The sequence below is a fragment of the Glycine soja genome, chromosome 10 (assembly GCF_004193775.1).
Source record: "Glycine soja cultivar W05 chromosome 10, ASM419377v2, whole genome shotgun sequence".
NCBI lineage: Eukaryota > Viridiplantae > Streptophyta > Magnoliopsida > Fabales > Fabaceae > Glycine > Glycine soja.
In genome coordinates this window covers 32592675-32615626 of record NC_041011.1, presented here as the reverse complement: position 1 = coordinate 32615626, position 22952 = coordinate 32592675, and the positions used below count along the sequence as shown (strand labels likewise).

At 35.1% G+C, this 22952-nt stretch overlaps 2 protein-coding genes across 4 annotated transcripts; both read left to right on the top strand.

Annotated features, from left to right (window-relative positions):
- The first annotated feature begins 305 nt into the window (after positions 1-305).
- LOC114371639 lies at positions 306-2065 on the top strand. The gene is made up of 4 exons (XM_028329012.1): positions 306-649; positions 727-853; positions 936-1214; positions 1724-2065. Exons 1-4 carry the CDS (start codon positions 306-308, stop codon positions 2063-2065), a joined length of 1092 nt encoding a protein of 363 aa, XP_028184813.1.
- Positions 2066-5804: 3739 nt separating this feature from the next.
- On the top strand, positions 5805-22769 carry LOC114369890. 3 transcript variants are annotated; one of them, XR_003657736.1, is made up of 4 exons: positions 5820-6235; positions 8237-8380; positions 20567-20872; positions 22560-22769. XR_003657736.1 is itself a non-coding variant. In XM_028327161.1 (2 exons), exon 2 carries the CDS (start codon positions 9608-9610, stop codon positions 10520-10522), a length of 915 nt encoding a protein of 304 aa, XP_028182962.1. In that variant the 5' UTR covers positions 5805-6235; positions 8237-9607; the 3' UTR covers positions 10523-13060. The 3 variants fall into 3 exon arrangements, 2 of the variants coding, with proteins under 2 accessions (XP_028182962.1, XP_028182963.1); XM_028327161.1 differs by lacking the exons at positions 20567-20872; positions 22560-22769 and having other exon boundaries at positions 5805-6235; positions 8237-13060; XM_028327162.1 differs by lacking the exons at positions 8237-8380; positions 20567-20872 and having other exon boundaries at positions 5826-6235.
- The last annotated feature ends 183 nt before the right edge of the window (positions 22770-22952 follow it).

The following is a 22952-nucleotide window of genomic DNA, read 5'->3' as shown; positions in this document are numbered from 1 at the left end:
GTGTGTGTGTGTGTGTAGTTTTACATATGTATGATTGTGGTTTGTGATAATTATTACTTTTACTCTTGTAGTGAATATGAAAGAGAAGATAAGTGACATATTTTGGTGTAGAAAACATGTTTTTGTGAGTTTTCATTAACAAGTTGGATTTATTTGTTTACTAAAGTGTATTGCTTGTGATACTTCATTTTTTATTTATTTGTTCTTAAACATTATATATATATATATATATATATATATATATATATATATATATATATATATATATATATATATATACATGTGTAAGAAAATAAAAAATGCAGATGGCAGACAGAGGTAGAGGTAGTGGTCGTAGAACATTTAATCGTGGTACAAGACATGGTACCCACAGTTTGAGAGCTCCAATTACCGCCAATCCTTCCCCCTCATCCATTCACATATCATCCTCAGAGTCGATGATTCATGTTGTTGCACAGACTCCAAACACACTTCCTACAGCTCAAGACCAACCAAATCCTACCTTTGTAAGGGAGTCAATTCCTACTACCCCTGTTAGAGATGCTTCACCTTCAGCACCAGATGATTCTGTTACACCTGAGTACCCAACAAATCCAAATTATGAACATATTGTTAATGAAAGGCCTTTCATTCGTGCATATAAAGGACAGTAAGTGCATTTTATTTAACTAATAATTTTCTTAAAATGTTTTTTAAATATGGTATTTACAATGTCTTTGTACATAGGTTTCAACCAACATATGGGTGTTGTAATATCATATCAAATGTTATTAGGGCAAAATTTGATGAACTAGCTCCAAGTTGGTTGAATGTGTCAGTTGACCTTCGCGATAGGTGGTTTGGAGAGTTTAAGGTAACTTGAATTATGGTGTAATTTAAAATTTATTGTTTCTTGTATGATTTCTAATTTAGTTCTTGTTTCATATTTTTTGCAGAAAGAGTATAGGTGGCACCCACAAGAAGAGCGAGCCATTAGAGCTGTTTTTGAGACAAAAGGTTCATGTATTTTAAAAAGTGCAATGAACAAGATTAGAAATGGTCAAGATAAAGGAAAGTGGATAACAGCTAATGTTCGAGCAACTTTGGACGAACATTGGGGTTCTACAGATTTCCTAAACAATAGCTCCACTGCCAAGGCGAATCGATCTGTTGATAGAGGAGCCTCAGCATACTGTGGTGGTTCCATATCTACTGCAACTCACTTTGAAAAGCTGGTAATTTTACTTCATATATATGTATGTATGTATGTATGCATATATGTATGTATACTTCATTGATTTTCAATTCAGTGTAATTAATTAAATGTTTTACAATTTTAATTTCCTAAATTTATGTAGTCAAAGGAGTTTTAAAGACCACCAACTGCTTGGGAGGTGATGGAGAAAACTAAGAAATTGAAGTCGGGAGAATGGGTCAATGACAAGTCCCGTGAATTTGTTGTAAGTTGTTTCTTCTAATCCTATCACTTTATTTGATATATAGTGCCTGGTATTATAAATGAACTTTTACCTTTGATGAATATCTCTTGAACCTATTTACATATCTTGATTTGCTTTTCTTTAGTTAGTGTTAAATGTTTGTGATTGGCTAGTATAAACTTTGAAGCCTACTATAGTAGATTAAAGTTATTTTTTTCCTGTATTAGTGATGGTTTTCTTGAATATTAATCCTTATATGTCTACACATTTAACAATTTATTTTCATACCTCACTTTATATTGAAGGAGAAATATCAACATCATCGAGATGAAATCTTACAACGTTCAACAGAGGAAGGCACATCTACACAGGGTTCCCCTAACACTACTACTTCTGTTAATGATAATGAAATATATTTGAATGTTGTTGGAGGTCCAAATTACAAGGGGAACGTGTACGGCCTAGGTACTTTGAGCAAAAGGTTTAGTTGCTCAAAATCAGCTCCATCTACTTCTATTGCTCCTGTGGAAGACCAAATAGAGGAAATGCGTGAGACAATTAATAAATTGAATGCTGAGTTTTTGGCAAAGGCAAATAAGGAGAAGACACTTAAGGAAAAAGATGTTGCAGATGATGGAGAATCATGACCACCAAAGTCAGGAGATGCGACAACAGATGCAACAACAAAATGAGCAAATTCGTCAACAAAGTGAGCAAATGCAACATATACTACAACACTTGCATATTCAGCCTATCATACCAGCTCCTAGTCTATCACCTACCATAGCAGATGGAACAGACCACCATGTTAATGATACTCAGGTTGATCGTCCTTATGACATGGAAAATGATCATTGACTCTAGTTATTGTTTACTTTACTTTGATTAGGCCACGTTAGTTATGAATTTGAACTTTATTAACTTTTACGTTGCATTTGATTAAACTTTGAAAACTTTGAATTTGCACTTTATGAATCTTTAAAATAGAACTTTGTTATAAGATATATATTTACTCATTATGAATGTCTAATTTTATTTATAATTTTGATTATACAATTTAATTAAAATTTATGTTTATAGTTGATAATTATTAAGCAGGTCAAAATGTAACTGGAAAAACAAAACATACAACATAATTTTGCATTAAAAAAATTAATATTAAATAGCGACCGAATTAGCAACCGATGTCCATTAAATTCTGAAAGAAATTATATACTAGCAACCTCATTAGCGACCGAAATATATTTTATTGCAAATTCAGCCACCGAATTCACGACCGAATGGCCTTTTTTTAAATTATATATTAAAATTGATTATTCAATAGCGACCAAACTCCTTTTGAATTTAGTTTATATTTAAGTTTAATTATATGATAGTGAATGAAATAGAGACCAAATATTTTTTGATTTTATTTTAAATTTAAAATATAACTGCATATTAGCGTCCGAATTAGCGACAAACAATGTCGGTTACAGAACTGGTCCCAAGCAAAATAGCAACCAACTCCATAGTGACCGAAATTATTATTTTAGTGCATCGCTAGTTTGGTCGCTAAATAGCAGCGGAAAATAAATTTGGTTACAACGGACTTAGCGACTTGGGTTTTTGCAACGTAATGGGTTCGGTCGCTATTTCGGTTACTAATACTAATAGTGACCGAATTTAATGATTTAGCGACGAAATTTGTCGGTCGCTAAAGCGCTATTTTTCGGTTACTAATAACCATGGTGGATGGTTGTGATCCCTTTGTGGGGTTGTTTGGTTGATGTGGTCCACGATGTGTTTTCCACGTGAGTGTTAATTTTTTATTCAAGTTTTGGACTCCACGGGGTGTGTGGATGTTTTTGTTTTGTTGTGGTCCCTTATGCATTCCTCGCGATTTTGGCTTTTGGTTTCTTGTGGGGTTGTTTGGTTCATGTGGTTTTTATTCATGTTTTGGGTTGTCTTTTCGTTCATGTTTTTTATTTATTGAATGGACATATAAAGTGGGTTTTACTGTGTAAAAGAATTTTATTTTCTTATTACTATCATTTTTTTTCAGGCCAACCGAAGAACAAACAGTGAGGTTAAAAATTCACCATGGTGGGATGTTCATTTATCAACCCTTTACTCTGCATATCAATGGTCATATCGAAGAAGAAGAATGGGGTTGGGATGTGGATACTATGTCTTATATTGACTTCAAGAAGAAGATTAACTCCCTCGGGTACAAATCATTCATGTGCTTATGGTATAAGGACCCCAGAAAAGCACTGAGCAGAGGGTGATTGACACATCCTCAAAAAAGTTGAATGATGTTGAGGATGACGACGTTGTTGTAATTGATGGAGTGGAGGCTCGGGTTGAAGCTGTGGCGGAGGGTGAAGTTAAAGCAGTGGTGGAGGGTGAAATTATGGCTGAGGGGCAAGTTGATCAACAGGCTTTGGTTGAGGTTCAGGTGGAGGTTGAGGTTCAAGTTGGTGAACAAGGTTTGGTGAAGGTTCAGGTGGAGCCTGTAGAGGAGACTAATGTTCAAGCTCAAATGGAGGCTGAAGTTCATGTTCATGAATAGACTTTGGTGGAGGTTCAGGTGTAGGCTGAAGGGGAGGTTGGTGTTCAAGGTGAGATGGAGGCTGAGGCTGAAGGGGAGGCTAGTGTTCAAGGTGATGATGTTGAAGCTGAGGAAGATGATGATGATGATAGTAGTGAGTATAGTGAAGTTTCAGATAGTGACTTTGAAGAAAATTGGGATTGGACATAATACCATGACCCTGAGACATTTACACAGACAGGTTGACCTACATATCAGACTAATGAAGCAGACTTGTATGGTCATAATACTTCAGCTGCAACAAATTTTGATTTTGGTGATGAAGATGGACATTCTGAAGAGTTAGATACTCCATATTGAAGTGATGTTGAAGCTAATCCAAAAGTCAAATTTTCTCAGTTTAAGGTGCTTGAAAATGATGAAGATGCAAAGTTTGAGGTAGGGCTGCAATTCAGTAATAAGAAAGAAATTCAAGAGGCTATCAAAACCTTTGCTATAATCTCTAATAACAATATTGCTTATTTTCAATTTCAAGTTGGATCTCTGTCTATGATGGATGATGCCTTAACCTCTGTCCATATGCCCCTTCCTTCTTTTAATCTATTAAATCCACAAATCATCAACTTTCAACTCACAAATAAAACAAACATTAGCAAAAAAGACAAGTTTATTTTCCTCACTGATAACCACAACAAGCTCTATCAATTGATGACACACCCCCAAACAGAGGCCATTGACATATAGAAAATGTTGTACATACCCAGATATAAAGAGACGTTTCCTGGATCGAGCTTGAGTTGGGCCCTAAGCCTGCCTCCTCCACAATGCAGTGTTGAGACCTAAATTTATTAGCAGCATGTACTCATAGACTGGTAAGATGGCAGGCACTATGAGAATTTACAAACAACATATGTGAGTAAATAGGGATTAGTCACTTTGGGTTTCATTTTGAAGAATGCTACAAACAGATGGACAACAAAAGATAGCATAAGTTCAGTCATGGAGGGATAAAAATTTAAACAACATAAAAAAATGGTAGAGCATTGATTAGCGAGAAGTGACTAGCGAGCAAGAAGAAAAAAAATGACAACGTGTATTTATTGTAAATATATTATACATACGGATGTGTGTAGATTCATTCAAATTATGAAAACACACTAAAAGTTAATGTTTACCTCTCCAACATAGAGTTTTTTACCTGGTCTGAACATCACACAGACACTTCAAGAACCTACAACCGACGAAGGTCACAGTGATAGCACTCTCAACTTCCTCACATAAAACTTCTATTTGATTAGCTCCTGATAAGAAACTTTTTGAAGGAAGATGTGCTCCATTCAAATCATTGACATCCATATAAGTAGAAGACTTTTTTTCGTTTGGGAATTTTTTTGCAGAAAGCAATTCCTTTTCCTTAGCATAAATTGACTGATAAAGATATTCAGCTCTTTTGATAATAAGCTCAGGAATTCCTTCTTTATCCTTTACTATGTTTATAATTTTAAGTTTAATTACCAATTTGTTTTATTTACGTGCATATTTTTTACATTTTAGTTTATACATCTTCAAATTACTTGTTTAATCTTTACACATTTTTTTAATCTATTTTAATCCTTTGAGACACTAAAATGAATTAAACAGTATATATGTAAGAACTTTAAGAAGTTAAAAAATTAAAAATATATGTATAAGAACAAAAACTAATAGTAGTAACTTTTAGGTATAAAAATTAAAATAAATAATTTCTGTAAGTACAAGACCTAAATGAATAATTAAATTTATTAGAAAAAAAGTATTTTTATCAGAGAAAAACCAGAGAAGATTCGGGATAAAAGAATAATCAGTTTACTCCATTTTCTTAAAGTATTTTTATCACCATTTGTTTAAATTCACGTATTTCTTCTCTCTCCCTCCCTTTCTCTTCTCCCCTTCTATTTTACGCCCCTCCTCTGTTCTTCGCTCTCTCCACTCTGTTTCCACAGAGAGAAAAAAACAGCATGAAGAAAATCCGCAACTCGATCCTACTCTTATCAATCTTTCTGGCAGTTTCAGCAGCGGAACCGATTCCTTCCGCCGCCTACGACCGGGTGCTGTTCCCGGACCGCCGATGCCAGAAGTCGGTGTCGGAGAACAAGACGCGAGGAGGATCCTCGGCGGCGGCGGCGGCGGCGGATCTGATGGAAGTTAGTTATCGGTATCCTCTCGCCAAGACCGGTATTCGATCTGGATCGACACGGGGAGTCCGCCTTTGCGATCAGAGCAGCCTTGAACGCACTTTCCCATCCAGGTTAATACTACTAGCTTCTTTACCCGTTATCTGCATCTAATATTTGAAGAGAGTTTTGTGGATAGGAAATTTGAAGATAGTTATACGACTACTATTACGATCATATATGATGAGTATTTAATATTTTTTAGTTATTTTTTATTATGTTTTATTATTTATTTTGTATTTTCTTCAAAGACAAAAAAAGTAAGATTCAAATAAATAAAAGAATTGGTCTCGTTAAATCTTCTTTAAAAAATATAAGATAGATTTTATTTGAATTTTAAACCAAATGTACTCACAAATAAGTTTGAATGACTTTAAATAATTATTTTAAAAACTAACAAACTTATATAAAAGGAACTCAATCATTCATCTAAATCAAGGAGAGAGAAATCAAATATTAAACAATGGGATCAAGAAAGCCACGCGGTCCAAGGGATTTATTGTTGAACATGAAGATAGTGAAAAAGTCCAGGAGCAAGCAACCTATACGAATTGTTAGACGAGTCATTGAATCTGAAGAAGAATATAGAGGAAGTAACAAAAAAAGTAATGAGTCGCATAAATCAACTGAGAGCATGGAGGAATTTGTGATTCCCGGAGATATTCGAGAGCTTGTGGTTTATGAGAAAGAACTATGTTCAGATTTTTTCAGTAATGTTACTGGCTGTTTGGAACCATCCCGTGAAAGGAAAAAGAAAAACCGTCACAAAAATCATAACAAAGACGAATCACGTGATCTAATTAAGAGTATAACTGATTTTGTGATTCCTGGAGATGTTCCTGCCATTGATTCATTGATGGTCTTTGACAATAATTTTTTTTTCAGATTTTTTTACCAATATACCGGTATTCTAGACCTTTATTCCAACCAACTTTCTCAGTGTATTTTATGTGGAAAAGAAAATATGTTGTTTGATTGACTTTTCTTTTGTCTATGCAATGTGATACATAATGTATATATACATAACATAATTGAATGAGTTAGGGCCATTGTCCAAATATTAAAGTGGTTGTCTAATCAGTATAAAATTATGGCTAAGGACATACATGTCATGAAAGACTAATTGGTTAGATATCATCAATGATATTATAGTTGGATGAGGGGCCTAATTATAATTATCAAATTTGGGGTAACTAACAACAGTTACCAATGTAGGGGTTATCATTGAATGTTCTTGAGATGTGTGTCGCTTTGTGTTTCTTTTCTAATTCATTCCAAAAGTTGATTTTCTTCATCATTAACCTTGTGTTTGGATTGAGAATTTAAAATTTTCAAGGAATTTGAAATGCCTAAAATTTGAATTGCTTTGATTTTAATTTCCTTTATTTTTTTAATGTTTTGTTTGAATAAACAATTCAAATTTCTTCAATTTTAAATTCTTTTTTCGGATAGGGTAATTCAATTTCCTCCATATGCAAAATTTTAATTTATATTTCAAATAGATGAAATTTTAATACTAAACTTTATAAAAAAACAAACAATCTAATTTTATTAATTAAAAAATATTTTTTAATTTTTAATAATTTAAAAATATAAAATATTGATAACTTTAATTAGGGTTGTCTCTCCATATAAATAAATGATAGTCTTATAATATGGTGACAAAAGAGAAGAATGATGGACTAGTATATAATATAACACAATAAAATTAGTTGATATTACCTTCGTTTGATCTCTGATAAACTTATATGAAAATTAAGAAAATTGGTTAATGTTATTTAATTTTTTAATAACATTTAAAAAATAATCTTTTATTTCTAAAGTATTTTTCGTTACTTGATATTTTTTGTTTGATATTCTCATTGAAATTAATTGAAAAAATATTTTTTGGATGGTTGATGGAAAAACTTGAAGTACACATTGTCGTCAACTAAAAAAATATCGAATACATAGTAACTGGGTTTTATGATTACCAATTTATCATGATTCACAACAAGAAGGCACCATGGTTTTCTATATGGCTGTTGAGCATTTTCTGATCCACAAAAGGAAGGCTCATAGTTTGTCCGACGCAGGAGACTAACTCAAGGTGATGAAGTATGTCTGACTATGTGTGAAGTGACAGGGGTGGTGCATTTCACAAATCATGAAGAGACATCAAGGTTTTCTATATGGCTTCTGAGCATTTTCTGATCCACGTACAAAAGGAAGGCTCAAAGGTTTATAATTACAAAACTTAATCTCAAATAGGATCAGATTAAGAATGGTGTTCCACTTCAAGTTTATAATGTGAATTATGCAACCATGATTGTGTAGTCACCCAGTGACATACGTTAGAGAGGAAATGAAGCGAGCGGCAGAAAATTAAACAAGTTGTACATCTTGCCAAGGTTGTTCTAGAGAGGGACGCTTGTCAACATTATAAAATGTTTAAAGCAGAATGTATTTACCAAACTGAAAAGCTTACCTCTAAATTCTACCGTCGATGGCCTTCATCAACCAAGAGAAATTCTCAAGGAACTCCGGCAAAGTAGAAGAATCAGCAAGAACCATTTTATATGTAGTTAAAAGCATTGTTACAATAAGGGGTGTAAAAGTAATATATAAGGGAGGAGTAGAGGGGACAATTCACATAAAATACAAGGGGTGCAAATCAGAGATAGATCCAAAGGGTTCAAATAAGGGTCTTAACCCTCCTCTCCCATCTTCTCTTTTTAAGGATTCTTTGTGTATATATAAGGATTCTTTGATAATTTCAATTGTTCAGCAAATACAAAGGAATCATCCTGATCCTTACTCAATGAATCTACATGATTTCCTTTCTTACTTTGTTTTTTGGTATTGATCTTCTGTGTACATGAATCCTTTTAGTGTTTTTCAATATTCCTTCTTCGTCATAACTCTTGACAGAATTTTGATGATCATGGATTAGATTTTCAATTGATTCAACATCCAAATCATTAGCACCGGTAGAACTATCTTCTCTGTCTTCATCCACCAAAATTTCATCCACGAGATTTCAGCAATTTGTGCTTTTATGAAGTTCATTTGATGTGTCTTTCATGCATCAAAGTTTCATACACAGTATTCATGTTTGGACTGCCACTGTCACTGCCTCGTGCACTTCAAATATATGGTTGCCAACAAATAGAATGTTAGATATTAATTAGAAAAATAATAATAACAAGTTTTATGAGCCTTAAATTGTGGAAGATGAAAGTTGTAAAGTTGTAAGTTACAAAGTCTTGAATAAGCAATTATGTGAGCATTCAGTATTCTTGAATAAGCAAATTATGTGAGTAGTCACTCTATTCTAGTATAAATAGGGGATCATACTCTTGTATTTTGTGTGTCAAATGAAATAAAATCTTCTTCTTCTTCCAACAAAGTGGCATCAGAGCTTGAGTTCTAGAGTGTTGAGAGAGAAACACTTTGTGAGTTGAGAGATGGCAAGCAATGGCTTGAGTATGTTTCAATTCCCTCGTCTTACCAAAGAGAATTATGATAATTGGTGTCGTCGCATGAAAGCCTTGTTAGGTTCTCAAGATACATGGGAGATTGTAGAGAAAGGTTATACCCAACCTCAAAATGAGGCTATTTTGTCACCAAATGAGAAGGAGACTTTGTTGAAGTCGAAGAAGAAGGATCAACAAACACTTACTTTCATTCATCAAGGTTTGGATGAAGCTATGTTCGAGTTGGTGTCAAATGCAACCACATCTAAAGAAGCATGGGAGATTTTGAAAACCTCCCTTGAAGGTGTTGATAAGGTAAAAAAGGTGCGCCTACAAACTCTACATAGAGAGTTTGAATCATTGCATATGAAGGAATCCGAATCTATCTCAGATTTTGGCAACAAGGTGTTGGCTATTGTGAACCAAATGAAGCGTTATGGAGAAAATATGGAAGATGTTCATGTGGTGGAAAAGATCCTTCGCTCCTTAATCGCTAAATTTGATTATGTGGTTTGTGCTATTGAAGAGTCTAAGGATTTAGACTCAATGACCGTAGACCAATTGATGGGTTCTCTTCAAGCCTATGAAGAAAGGTTCAATAGAAGACATGATGAGCCATTGGAGCAAGTCCTCAAAGCCAAAGCTTCTTTGAAACAAAATGGAGGAGAAAGTAGTCAAAAAGCACGTGGACGTGGAAGAGGACGTGGTCGTGGACGTGGTCATGGCCAAGGAAGAGGAGGAAGAGGAGATCGTGATAATTTTGATAATAATGAATGGAGGAGTCATCAATCCACTAGAAGTCATGGAAGTACTTGTCAATGCGAGTATTCCATGCCCTCGGTGCTTGCTTTAGACCATACAACGCCTTGTTCAATTTCAAGACTTTTCCTTCTTGACCTTCGATGACAAAACCCATTGGTTGTTCAACATAGACATCTTCTTCAAGATAGCCATTTAGAAATGTCGATTTTACATCAAGCTGAAAAATTCTCCACTTCATTTGAGCTGCCAAGGAAATATGAAGACGAATGGTCTCCATGCGGGCAACCGGTGCAAACACTTCATCATAATCAACTCCATATTATTGCTTATAACCTTTAGGGACAAGTCTTGCTTTGTGTCTCTCAACCTCTCCTTTTGCATTCTTCTTGATTTTGAACACCCATTTGACTCCAATTGCTTCATGACCTTTGGGAAGGCTTGATAACTCCCAAGTGTTGTTCTTCTCAATGGCTTTGATTTCTTCTTCCATGGCTTGTCTCCACCTTTTGTCTTTCATTGCTTCATCAAAGTTTAAGGGTTCACTGTCAACAAAAAGACAAAACAAATCATTTATAACTTCAGTTTCATCATATAATTCTTGAATATTTCTCATTCTTCTTGGCCTTTCACTTGAACTCCCTTCGGAAGATGATGAGGCTTCATTGGTTGAAGGAGTTGGTGAAAGTGCTGGAGTTGAATCATTTGGAGTCATGGCTTCTTCATCTATTTCTTCAAAATACGGGGAAAAATCATAAGTGTCTTCTTTCTCCTCCCAATTCCATGTGCCTTCTTCATAGAACTCGACATCTCGGCTCACAATTGTCATTCCATTGTTTGGATTGTACAATTTGTAGCCTTTTGAGCTTGCATCATAGCCAATGAACACATGTTTCTCACTTCGATCATCAAGCTTGAATCTTCCTTGGTCGGGTACACGAGCATATGCAATGCTCCCAAATACTCTCAAATGATCAACTCTTGACTTCACTCCACTCCATGCTTCTTGTGGTGTTTGATCTTTGACATTCTTTGTTGGGGAGCGATTGGACAAATAAATAGCACATGCAACAGCTTCGGCCCAAAATTCCTTTGGCATATTTTTAGCCTTCAACATACATCTAGTCATATTAAGAATAGTTCTATTTTTTCTCTCCGCTACCCCATTTTGTTGTGGAGATCTAGGAACCGTTAGAGGGCGACGAATCCCATATTTTTCTCAAAATTCATTAAATTCTTTTGATGTGAATTCGCCACCTCTATCGGATCTTAGAGCTTTGATTACATAACCACTCTCCTTTTCCACAAGAGCTTTAAAAATTTTAAAAACTACAAATGCCTCAGATTTTTGCTTTAGAAAATAAACCCAAGTCTTTCTACTATAATCATCAATAAAAAGCAAGAAATATTTATTGTTACCACATGAAGGAGAATTGATTGGGCCACACACATCGGTGTAAACAAGTTGGAGAGGCTCCTTTGCTCTTGAATTAGCTTCTTTTGGAAAACTCCTTCTTGCATGCTTTCCAAGGAGACATGCTTCACACAATTGATTAGGATGAAAATTACATGGAAGTGACTTTGCAAAAGGAAAGCACAAAGATCTATGTTGATAATAGATCTGCACAAGAGCTTGCCAAGAATTCGGTGTTCCATGAACGAAGTAAGCATATAGATACAAGGTATCATTTCATTAGAGAGTGCATTACCAAGAAAGAAGTAGAATTGACTCATGTGAAAACTCAAGATCAAGTTGTGGATATTTTCACCAAGCCTCTCAAATTTAAAGATTTTTGAAGATTGCAAGCAAGACTTGGTGTGCATAAGAATTTTCCAATTAAGGGAGGATGTTAGATATTAATTAGAAAAATAATAATAACAAGTTTTATGAGCCTTAAATTGTGGAAGATGAAAGTTGTAAAGTTGTAAGTTACAAAGTCTTGAATAAGCAATTATGTGAGCATTCAGTATTCTTGAATAAGCAAATTATGTGAGTAGTCATTCTATTCTAGTATAAATAGGAGATCATACTCTTGTATTTTGTGTGCCAAATGAAATAAAATCTTCTTCTTCTTCCAACATAGAAGACAATGAGTAGTCTGAACTGAGAAAAATATGACTAAAGGAGTAGCTGGAACAATGATTTTGGTCTAATCTATGGAGGAACCAGCTGAAGAAGATACCTCACAGTCCCTCATGAACCGGTGAGGCATGATTGATAGGATTTTAGTATTAGAGGTCCATCGACAGCAATCTGATGAAAAGTAATTAAATTATAATATAAACAATGCGTAACTTTTTTTTTTTTTTTGTATAGAGCACAAGTATATTTTCTACCAGTGGCAATCTTGCTCGAACCGGGTAGAACCATCACTCGCTCGGTGGAAATAATGTTGGTTAATTTGATAATCGAGATAATACTGGATAAATCTGAAGTCGTGTATAACACTTTCAGATTGAATCAAATTTCGGGGTTCAACCAAAATTGTTCAATCAGATAAAATCAGAAGATTATAATTCAAGAGTTTTGTTTTGGTCTTGTATGTTTTGTCACCCGTTATGCCTTTTCAATTGAGGAGTCGCTAAGGGCTCAGGAAATTGACAAAGTCAATGATAAAAATGTAGCAGGTTCCTCTTTCGTTAATATGGTAGATGAAAGTGGAACAGTTAAGCAAAATTACAATGCTAAAGGTAACAAAACATGTCCTAATCTAGCATGCCAAATTTCTGATTTTGACATATCTTTTAATCTTTTGTAATGAACATGTCCTAATCTAGCATGCCAAATTTCTGATTTTGTCATATTAGTTATAGAACTACACGAGGCCATACAAACAGATTCATGAACAAAAGGAACATCAATATTTAATTTAAACATTCCATTACAACGATAACCAAATCCAACAAACGAACCATGTCTTGACAAAATGTACTTGTCACTTTCAAGTACTTGCTTGAAACCACAGTTATTTAAAACCATACCAGACAATAAGTTCTTACGAATACCAGGTACAAATAAGACATTATCCAAATACAAACTTTTTCCGAAAGTAAAAACTAAATTCACACAACCTAATCCTAGGATTGGTTCAGTTGCAACATTGCCCATCTTCACAATAAAGCCATCATCGATTGGTCTAAATTCCTTGAACCAACGACGATCTTTGCACACATGGCTTGTTGCTCCCGAATCAAACCACCAAGCAACGTCATCATCCTGCACATAGTATGCATCAGATATTAGTGATACATAATTTGAATTCGTATTCGAATTAAAATTATTCACTACAATCTGACCTTGTTGCTTTTCAAGATCATTAGACCCACTTGGACCAGCCTTGTTCTTTCCTTTGAACACCCGGCAATCCCTCTTTAAATGACCAGGTTTCCCACACTTCCAACATGACAATTTTGTCTGTTTGTTTGGACCTTTGTTCTTATTTCCTTGAAATTTTCGTTTGTTACCTTTAGCATTGTAATTTTGCTTAACTGTTCCACTTTCCTCTACCATATTAACGAAAGAGGAACCTGCTACATTTTTATCATTGACTTTGTCAATTTCCTGAGCCCTTAGCGACTCCTCTATCATGAAATGACTACCGAGTTGAACTAGAGTCAACTCTTCCTTCTTATGTTTCAAGGTATGCTTGAAGTCTTTCCAAGAAGAAGACAGATTATCAATTATAGATGAAACTGCAATGGATTCATCCATTTTCAAATCATGTTGAGTAAACTGACCCAAAATTCGCAGCAGTTCATTATATTATTCCATAACAGGCCTCGAATCAATCATTTTGTAATTAAATAAATTACTAACTAAGAATTTGTTACTTGAGGCATCTTCTGCCATATACTTGGATTCAAGAGAGTCCCATAATTCCTTAGCAGACTCAACATTTTGATAAATATCAAAGAGAGAGTCAGACATACCGTTTAGAATGTGTCCACGACAAATGTAATCGTCGTTCTCCCATTTCGAACGCTTCCTTGTTTGATCCAGAGTTTCGTCTTCCATAAACACCGGCATCGGTGTACTCAGCACATACACCACCTTCAATGTTGTCAAGAGAAAGTGCATATTCTTCTGCCATCTTCTGAAATCCTGCCCTTCAAACTTGTCCAACTTCGCAAACTTGCTTGTCATCTTCGAACTATCGTTTGTCATCTCGAAAAAATTTGATTCAATCTTTTGTTGGTTAATTTGATAATCGAGATAATACTGGATAAATCTGAAGTCGTGTATAACACTTTCAGATTGAATCAAATTTCGGAGTTCAACCAAAATTGTTCAATCGAATAAAATCAGAAGATTATAATTCAAGAGTTTTGTTTTGGTCTTGTATGTTTTGTCACCCGTTATGCTTTCTGAACCAGAATGATTATTTATGATCAAAGGCATAATTAAATATTCATAATTTTCAAATCCATATACCAGGCATTCTTCCTATAAAGATTAATTCGGCTAACTGAAAGTTTCTTGTTTCATGATCATATACAGATTATGCAGATAAATAAAAATCTGGACATGGGAACAGAAAATACGAAAGGAAATATCAGAAATGTTCTGCTGGAGATATAACTTATTCATTCATTGCACATGCATGTACCTGTAGAGATATCATCGAATTATGTGACAGAAGGCTTATATAATATAACCTTCAATTAATTTGAGAAACAAATTAAACTTAAACCAAATACGATCTAAAAAAAACTCAATCACAACTTCACTAGGTTCAATCCCTTTCAAACCATTCCTTATGTTAGCTACCAGACAATCAAGATCAATATCTCTAAAGTCAAAATCAGTAACAAAACAAAAATCTATAACTAGGGCTTGAACTTGAAAACTACATAAAAAGTCTGGGAGACCAGGGAACTATCAACACATTGAAGTTCATATTGAACAGTAACAAAATAGTAAAAAGGATTAGAAAACACTAACATTACATAAATTAATTCTTGTTGTCTACTGCTACTGTTGTCCTTGTTCATTTTCTTCGGTTGCTTCCTCAAATTTCCCTGGGCAGTGATAACAAACTCTCTCTATACATTGCACAATGTAGTAAAGAATAAAAGGTGTCAATAATGCGTTCATGTGTTCGATGCTCAAGCAGTTTGCCTTTGTCATTTAAGTCTTGCTAATGTGTTATATTGGCATCTGATGCCAAAATTTCGCCATTTTGAGTGAAGCATACCGGCAAGAAAGGATTGAAGAGATTATAATAAGTTTTGCACGGAACAAATGACATGGTCCAAGATGACTGCACTTTGTATTAACACAGGCAGAGCTTTGATTTTAAGGATTGAAGAATGAGGGATTTCGCTGGGGACCCGAAGCACGCAGAGCTTTTGAGAAGCTCAAAGGAGTATTAACACAGGCCCTAGTGTTAACATTACTTGATTTCAAGCGACCATTTGAAATTGAGTGCAACGTGACAGGAAGGGGAGTATGAGCCATGTTGATGCAAGACAAAAAACCGATAGCCTATTTTAGCAAGGCCTTGTCTACAAATTTAAATAAATCAGCATATGAGAAGGAATGGATTACATTGGTATTGGCGGTTCAACATTGGCGACCATATTTGCTAGGTAGAAGGTTTGTGGTGTATTCAGATCAACAAAGTTTGAGGCACTTGCCGCAGCAATGTATAACAACAGCTGATCAACAAAATTGGATAGCCAAACCATTGGGCTACCAATTCAATGTCGTTTATAAACCAGAACCTGCAAACAAGGTTGTTGATTCCTTGTTGCGATTATTCAAGGAAGGGGAATTGAAGAGTGTCACGTCATTCCCAATGTGGATGCAAGAGCAGCAGGTTCAGCAGGAGGTGCATCATGATCCATTTCTTAAAAAGATGATAGTTAGACTTCAAGAAAATCTAGCCTCCCATCCAGGATTCAGCATGATACAGGGTTCATTATTCTTTAAAGATCGATTGGTCATATCTCCCAAATCTTCCTGTATTCCAATTTTGTTGAAGGAATTTCATGCTTCTCATATGGGGGGACATTCGAGGTGCTTGAGAACTTACAGAAGAATGGTCGAGAGTTTATATTGGGTGGGAATGAAGACAATGATTCAGGAATTTGTGAAGGGATGTGATGTTTGTCAAAGACAAAAGTACTTGACATCTTCACCGTGGGGCTGCTGCAACCACTACTAATTCCAGCTCGAATTTGGGAGGACATATCTCTCAATTTTATCACGGGACTCCCAAAATCGAAAGGGTTCGAAGCAGTGTTTGTGGTGGTGGACAGGTTATCTAAATATGTTCATTTTATACCATTGAAACACCCTTACAACTAGTAAGGTGGTCGAGGTATTTACAAAGGAGATAGTGAGGTTGCAAGGGATACCTCAATCGATAGTGAGTGACCAAGATCCATTATTTGTTAGCTTATTTTGGAAGGAGATTTTTCGATTGCAGTGGACTGTTCTAAAAATGAGCTCTTCATACCATCCCAAGACAGATGGTCAAACGGAGATTTTCAATCGATGTTTGGAATCATATTTGTGGTGTTTTGCATCGGAACAACCCAAGCATTGGTCATATGGGGTTCCTTAGGGCGAGCTATGGTACAACACCACATTCCACATATCTTCTAGAATGACTCCTTTTGAAGCAGTGTATGGAAGGAAACCTCCTACTTTTGGTAGGGTGGTTCAAGGAGAAACAAGAGTAGAAGCAGCGGAGACTGAGTTGCTGGACAGGGATGAAGCTCTGAGATAGCTGAAACATCATTTGGTGAATGCCCAAGAGTTAATGAGACAGTATGTGAATCAGAAGAGATGAGACATATCATTTGAAGTAGGGGAATGGGTGTTCCTGAAGCTTAGACCTCATAGACAGGTTTCAGTTGTTCGTAGGATTAATCCGAAACTAGCTCCAAGATTTTTTGGGCCTTATCCAATAGTGGAAAGAGTGGGGGCCTTGTCATACAAGCTAAAGTTTCCGGAGGGAGCAAAAATGCATCCTGTCTTTCATGTTTCACAACTCAAGAAAGCTATTGGTAGTTACTCAGCTAAAACAATATTACATGAATGGTTAGAAGTGGAGTTGGAAGAAAATGAAGAACCCGAGGAATTGTTGGCTTCAAGGGAGATATGGAAAGGAGGGCAGCTTAGCAGACAATGGCTAGTCAAATGGAAGAAGAGAGCAGTTGAGGATACTACTTGGGATGATGAAAGTTTATTGAAGAGTCAATTTCCAACACTTAGCCTTGAGGACAAGGCTATATCTGCAGGGGAAGTAGTGATAGGGCACCAGTACCCTATGTCGATATTTGAAATGTTAAGAACAACATAAGGCTCCTACATGGAAGGTTTATACCAAAAGAAAGAAAATAGGAGCAGGGTGAGAGTTAGTTAGGTGACATGGCAGAGGCCTAACAAATTCTGTTAGAAAGAAAGTCAATATAAGGGGGTGGGTAAGAGAGAGAGAGAGAGGTAGGAAGGAGAGATATTCTCTGAGTAGGAGTCATGGACTCCGTGGGTGGACCTTATGGGTTGCATTTGTCCTAGGAATATATTCGGAGCATAATAATATCACAAATTACCTTGTTTTCTTGAGTATTTCATTGATTGGTTCTGCGTTTCTTATCATTGTTTCACCTCATTAATTACATGAGGTTCATTACCCGGTGCTCAATTATATATCGTAATATAATTGACAACATAAACCAAGTATACCAAAACATTATAGGCTTAATTGAAAATTTAGTTCCCTTATTTGTATCATATTTCAAATTTGGTTTCCCCTTAATTTAATTACTTTTCATCAGATTGTTGCCGATGGACCTCTGATACTGAAATCTAATCAATCATGCCTCACCGGTTCATGAGGGACTGTGAGGTATCTTCTTCAGCTGGTTCCTCCATATCTTAGACCAAAATCATTGTTCCAACTACTCCTCTAGTCAGATTTTTCTCAGTTCAGCCTACTCATTGTCTTCTATTTGTTGGCAACCATATCTTGGAAGTGCAGCAGGCAGTGACAGTGGCAGTCCAAACATGAATACTGTGTATGAAACTTTGATGCATGAAAGACACATCAAATGAACTTCATAAAAGCACGAATTGCCAAAATCTTGTGGACGAAACTTTGGTGCATGAAGACAGAGAGGATAGTTCTACCGGTGCTAATGATTTGGATGTTGAATCAACTGAAAATCTAATCCATGATCATCAAAATTCTGTAAAGAGTTATGATGAAGAAGGAATATTGAAAAACACTAAAAGTGTTCATGTACACAGAAGATCAATACCAAAAAACAAAGTAAGAAAGGAAATCCTGTAGATTCATTGAGTAAGGATCAGGATGATTCCGTTGTATTTGCTGAACAATTGGAATTATCAAATGACAAGGTGGAGCAGAGGAGAGCATTAATGTGGCATTAAGAAGTGAGGGTGACAGTGAGTGGCAGTATTGTTGATAAAGCTCAAGGTGCTGATGCAGGTCCAAATGAAGAAAAAGTTTTGAGATTTTTTAGTTCAAAGGGTAGGAAAGTCTCATATTCATAATAGTTGGATTTCTGAATTCCAGTTAAAAAATCTTCCTAAGAGAACTAGAAAATTACATGGTAAACTATTGGATCATGATAATTAATATTTGTAAGAAAAGCCTAGATGAACCAGTGATTCAAAATTCTTCATTTCATTACTCTTTTTAATAATCAGCTTGAAACCCTCATGGTGGAAAGGGATTCATCAAAGGAAAATTCAACTAGAAAAAGAAATGACCATCAAAATGTTAGAAAGGTGTTTCTTTGTTTCCCAATCAGCTTTAGGCTCTGAACTGGTCGCGTAAATTCTGGTATAAGTCCAAAAATGTGATACTTGATGATGAAATGGGCTTGGGAAAACAATGTCTGCTTGTGCTTTTATCTTATCATTTCATTTGAATTCAAAGTTTCACTTCCTTGCTTGGTCTTGGTACGACTTTCTACAAGCCTAATTAGCTTGCTAAATTTGCACTTTGGGCTCCAAATGTGAATGCTGTAGAATATCATGGTCGTGCTAAAGTAGGAGCCATAGTTTTATGATGCAAGTGGATTATATTCATCAATAAGTAAACATAAGGCTTTAAATTTAAGAGTAAATTACATTTGCACAAGGGGGAAAATTTTGTTTTTACAAAATTAAAATTAATATTTAAGTTTTAATAAATAATTATTAATAAAATAATAATTTTTAAAAAGTATTTATTATTAATTTTATGAATAAAATTGAAAATATGATTTCCTACTTGAAAAATTTTAAACAAATATCACCTCAAAAACATATTTTTCATATATATTTTTCTTTATTAATACTTTTTAATTTTAATTTTCCTTTTATTTCTTATATATACACAAAGAATACTCAAAAAGAGAAGTGGGAGGGTTAAGACCCTTATTTGAACCCTTTGGATCTGTCTCTGATATGCATCCCTTGTATTTTATGCGAATTGTCTCCTCTACTCCTCGTATATTACTTTTACGCCCCTTATTGTAACAATTCTTTTAACTACATATAAAATGGTTCTTGCTGATTCTTCTCCTTTGCATGGAGTTTCTTGGGAATTTCTCTTGGTTGATGAAGGCCATCGACGGTAGAATTTAGAGGTAAGCTTTTCAGTTTGGTAAATACATTCTCCTTTAAACATTTTATACTGTGGACAAGCGTCCCTCTCTAGAACAACCTTGGCAAGATGTACAACTTGCTTAATTTCCTGCCGCCAGCTTCATTTCCTCTCTAACGTATGTCACTGGGTGACTACACAATCGTGGTTGCATAATTCACATCATAAACTTGAAGTGGAACTATTCTGTTTGAATTTTGTAGTCTTAGTTTCTTTGTCTCATATCGCTTGGTTTGTAAAAATATAGAGACACCTTGTAAGCTTTAAAATGTGTAAGTAATAAAAAAAAAAATTTAGTGTAGCCGTCTGTTCATATTTCACAAATTTGGTGTCCGTTCATATTTCACAAATTTCGCGTCCATTACGTTCCTGTTCTTCTCGCTCGCTCAACTCTTCCTGAGTCCCATTTCCTCCCTTTTCTTCCTCGGGGTGCATCAGTAACCCTCTCATCTCAATTCCATTTCACTCCTATACCAGGCATTTTGATTTTTCATTTCCTTTTTCTTCTTATTAATTTAATTTCCTCCTTTTTTGGGGGGTAAAAGAAAGCATTTCCATTTTTCCTCAGATCTGCAAAACCTCATAGCCCCTGAACATGGGAAACTGCTGCGGGAGCTGGCGTGCAAGTCAATCTCGAAGAAGAAGCTTCGTACGGTGATAGATATCGACGACGTCAGGAGGGAGGTGGAGATCATGCGCCACTTGCGTCAGGAGGGAGCTAACCTTGAAGGATACCTACGAGGACGATAATGTCGTGCATCTCGTCATGGAGCTCTGCGTGGGTGGGGAGCTCTTTGATCGCATCGTGGCCCGAGGCCACTAAACCAAATGCGCCGCCGCCGCCATCACCAAGACCATCATCGAAGTCGTTCAGGTTCAATCTTCTGCCTTGATCTGTAGTTTTTTCAGTTTGTTGGATTTGAATTTGTGTGAAAAAACTGAAAATCAAAATCAGTTTATGATAAGAAGAATGGAAAAAATGAAGTTAAAATGTTCTGCGATTTTGTTGCTTTTCCCTTTAACTGAATATGTTCTCACTGGCACTTGTTTTAGTGATCCCAGGTTGAAGAAATTTCCAATGATGATTTCGTATGAATGAGTGCTTTTTGTTACTTGTGTAACATCTTCTAACTAGCCATCACTAGTTGTACCATTTTTAAAAAAGCAGGGTTATGCCCACCACATCAAGCATAAGGAATTTGATCTTGTTAAACTTGTTGGTAGGCCACTCATGCTTTGATATTCAAAGCATTATTTATCTCTTACCTTAGTTCTGGATTTTCCCCCCTGTATTTGTTGTGAATTGATGTACAACAGAATTCTAGTAGAGGTAAGATCTTTGTTGCATATGGTTTGTATTGCTATCGATATAAATGACAGTTTTTTACAGGCTACAACGACTTGCTCATGAAGTGCTGCAATGGTATTTATGCAGAATGGAACTTAATTCTGATTATTGTAAATGCAATGCTAAATATTTTCAGTGATAATAACTAAATAAATAGGATTAAAAGAGAGTGAAAATTTTGAAGATTAATATTGTAACGATATATATCATAAATGTTAAATGCAGATTGTTCTCAGGGTATGCTCATCATTGTTTGCACTGATGGATAATAACTCCTTGTATATCATGGATATACTGGAATCCATAGTTCACGAGTGCAAGGTGTTAATTATTCTATCATTTGTATTTGCTAGCTTTTTTTTGGTAGGACCATATTTTTTAGTTACTAGTTTGTTTTCCATCTAAATAATAAGTTTGGTATTTTTTTGTTGGAGCACTAGATTCCTATATCCGTGTGTTTTAACACAACTTCTCACTTTGCTATTTATTATTTATTTAGAGTGAATTTTATGTTTTAGTGGGTCTTGACCAATTCAAATAATGATAAGATGGCAGCGAACATTGGGGAAATTCCTTCCATTAATTTTAACCTTCGTGTTTGTGGAATTCTTACTTGGCTAAAGAACCATATGTATAAATGGATAAATTATTCTGGAATTGGCTTGATTGACTAAGTGATTTCTGAATGGAGGTGGGGAAAAGATTGCTTACATTTGCTTCTTTAGGATAATCTGACTTATGTAAATCCTGGTAGCTTGCATTAGGAAGTGGCTTGTTTACATTAATTGGAGGTTGCTAGCTTGTCACAATGGCAGCATGGTGGAAATTGGTTGTGAGACCTGACGGAGGTAGATTTGGTCTCGTAAAAATAAGTATATATGCTTTGTGTTAGAAGCATTGGTTTAAATTCTAACCATCATTAAAATTGTGAGATAAGCAAGCCACTCCCACCTAGTCTGATTATATCAACGGAAATTTTGTGTTTGTAGTTTTGGCTTCTTCAACATAAGCAGCTGATTGACAGTTAATGTTCTAAAATTGTTGGTAGCATGAAAGTTCCAAACATGAACTTATACTGGCATTTCACTTTTTCTTTTCAGAAGTGTATGTTTTTCCCTGTAAAATGTTCTAATGATTGTTTCTTTAAGATGCTTATATGTTATATCTTTGGTAAGAAGTATGCTCTATTTTAACTCTTAACTTTATGGTGCAGCTGAAGACTGGATGTGTAGCTCTAGTATTATGTTTAAACATTAGTGTCGATCCTCCAGATGTAATAAAGATATTCCCTTGTGCCAGAATGGAGTGCTGGATAGGTCTCTTGTTACCTTTAATCTCATTTATTTTAATCTTTTTTATTTCTGTAGTTTGTACTCTCAAGAACTTTGTGTTTCTTAATAGTATTAAATGCTTATTTTTGTTATTAGCTTTTTAGACATTCATGCTTCATATTTTTTATTAAGAAAGTTATTTAATTTAAAGAAGTTACTATCTTTTTGGTTCTTATTTTTTATTTATTCATGCTTTTAATTTTGTAATCTAAATTTTGACAAACTAATTAGAAATGTCATTACTTTTAGTTCACGTATTTAAATATTTAAATAAC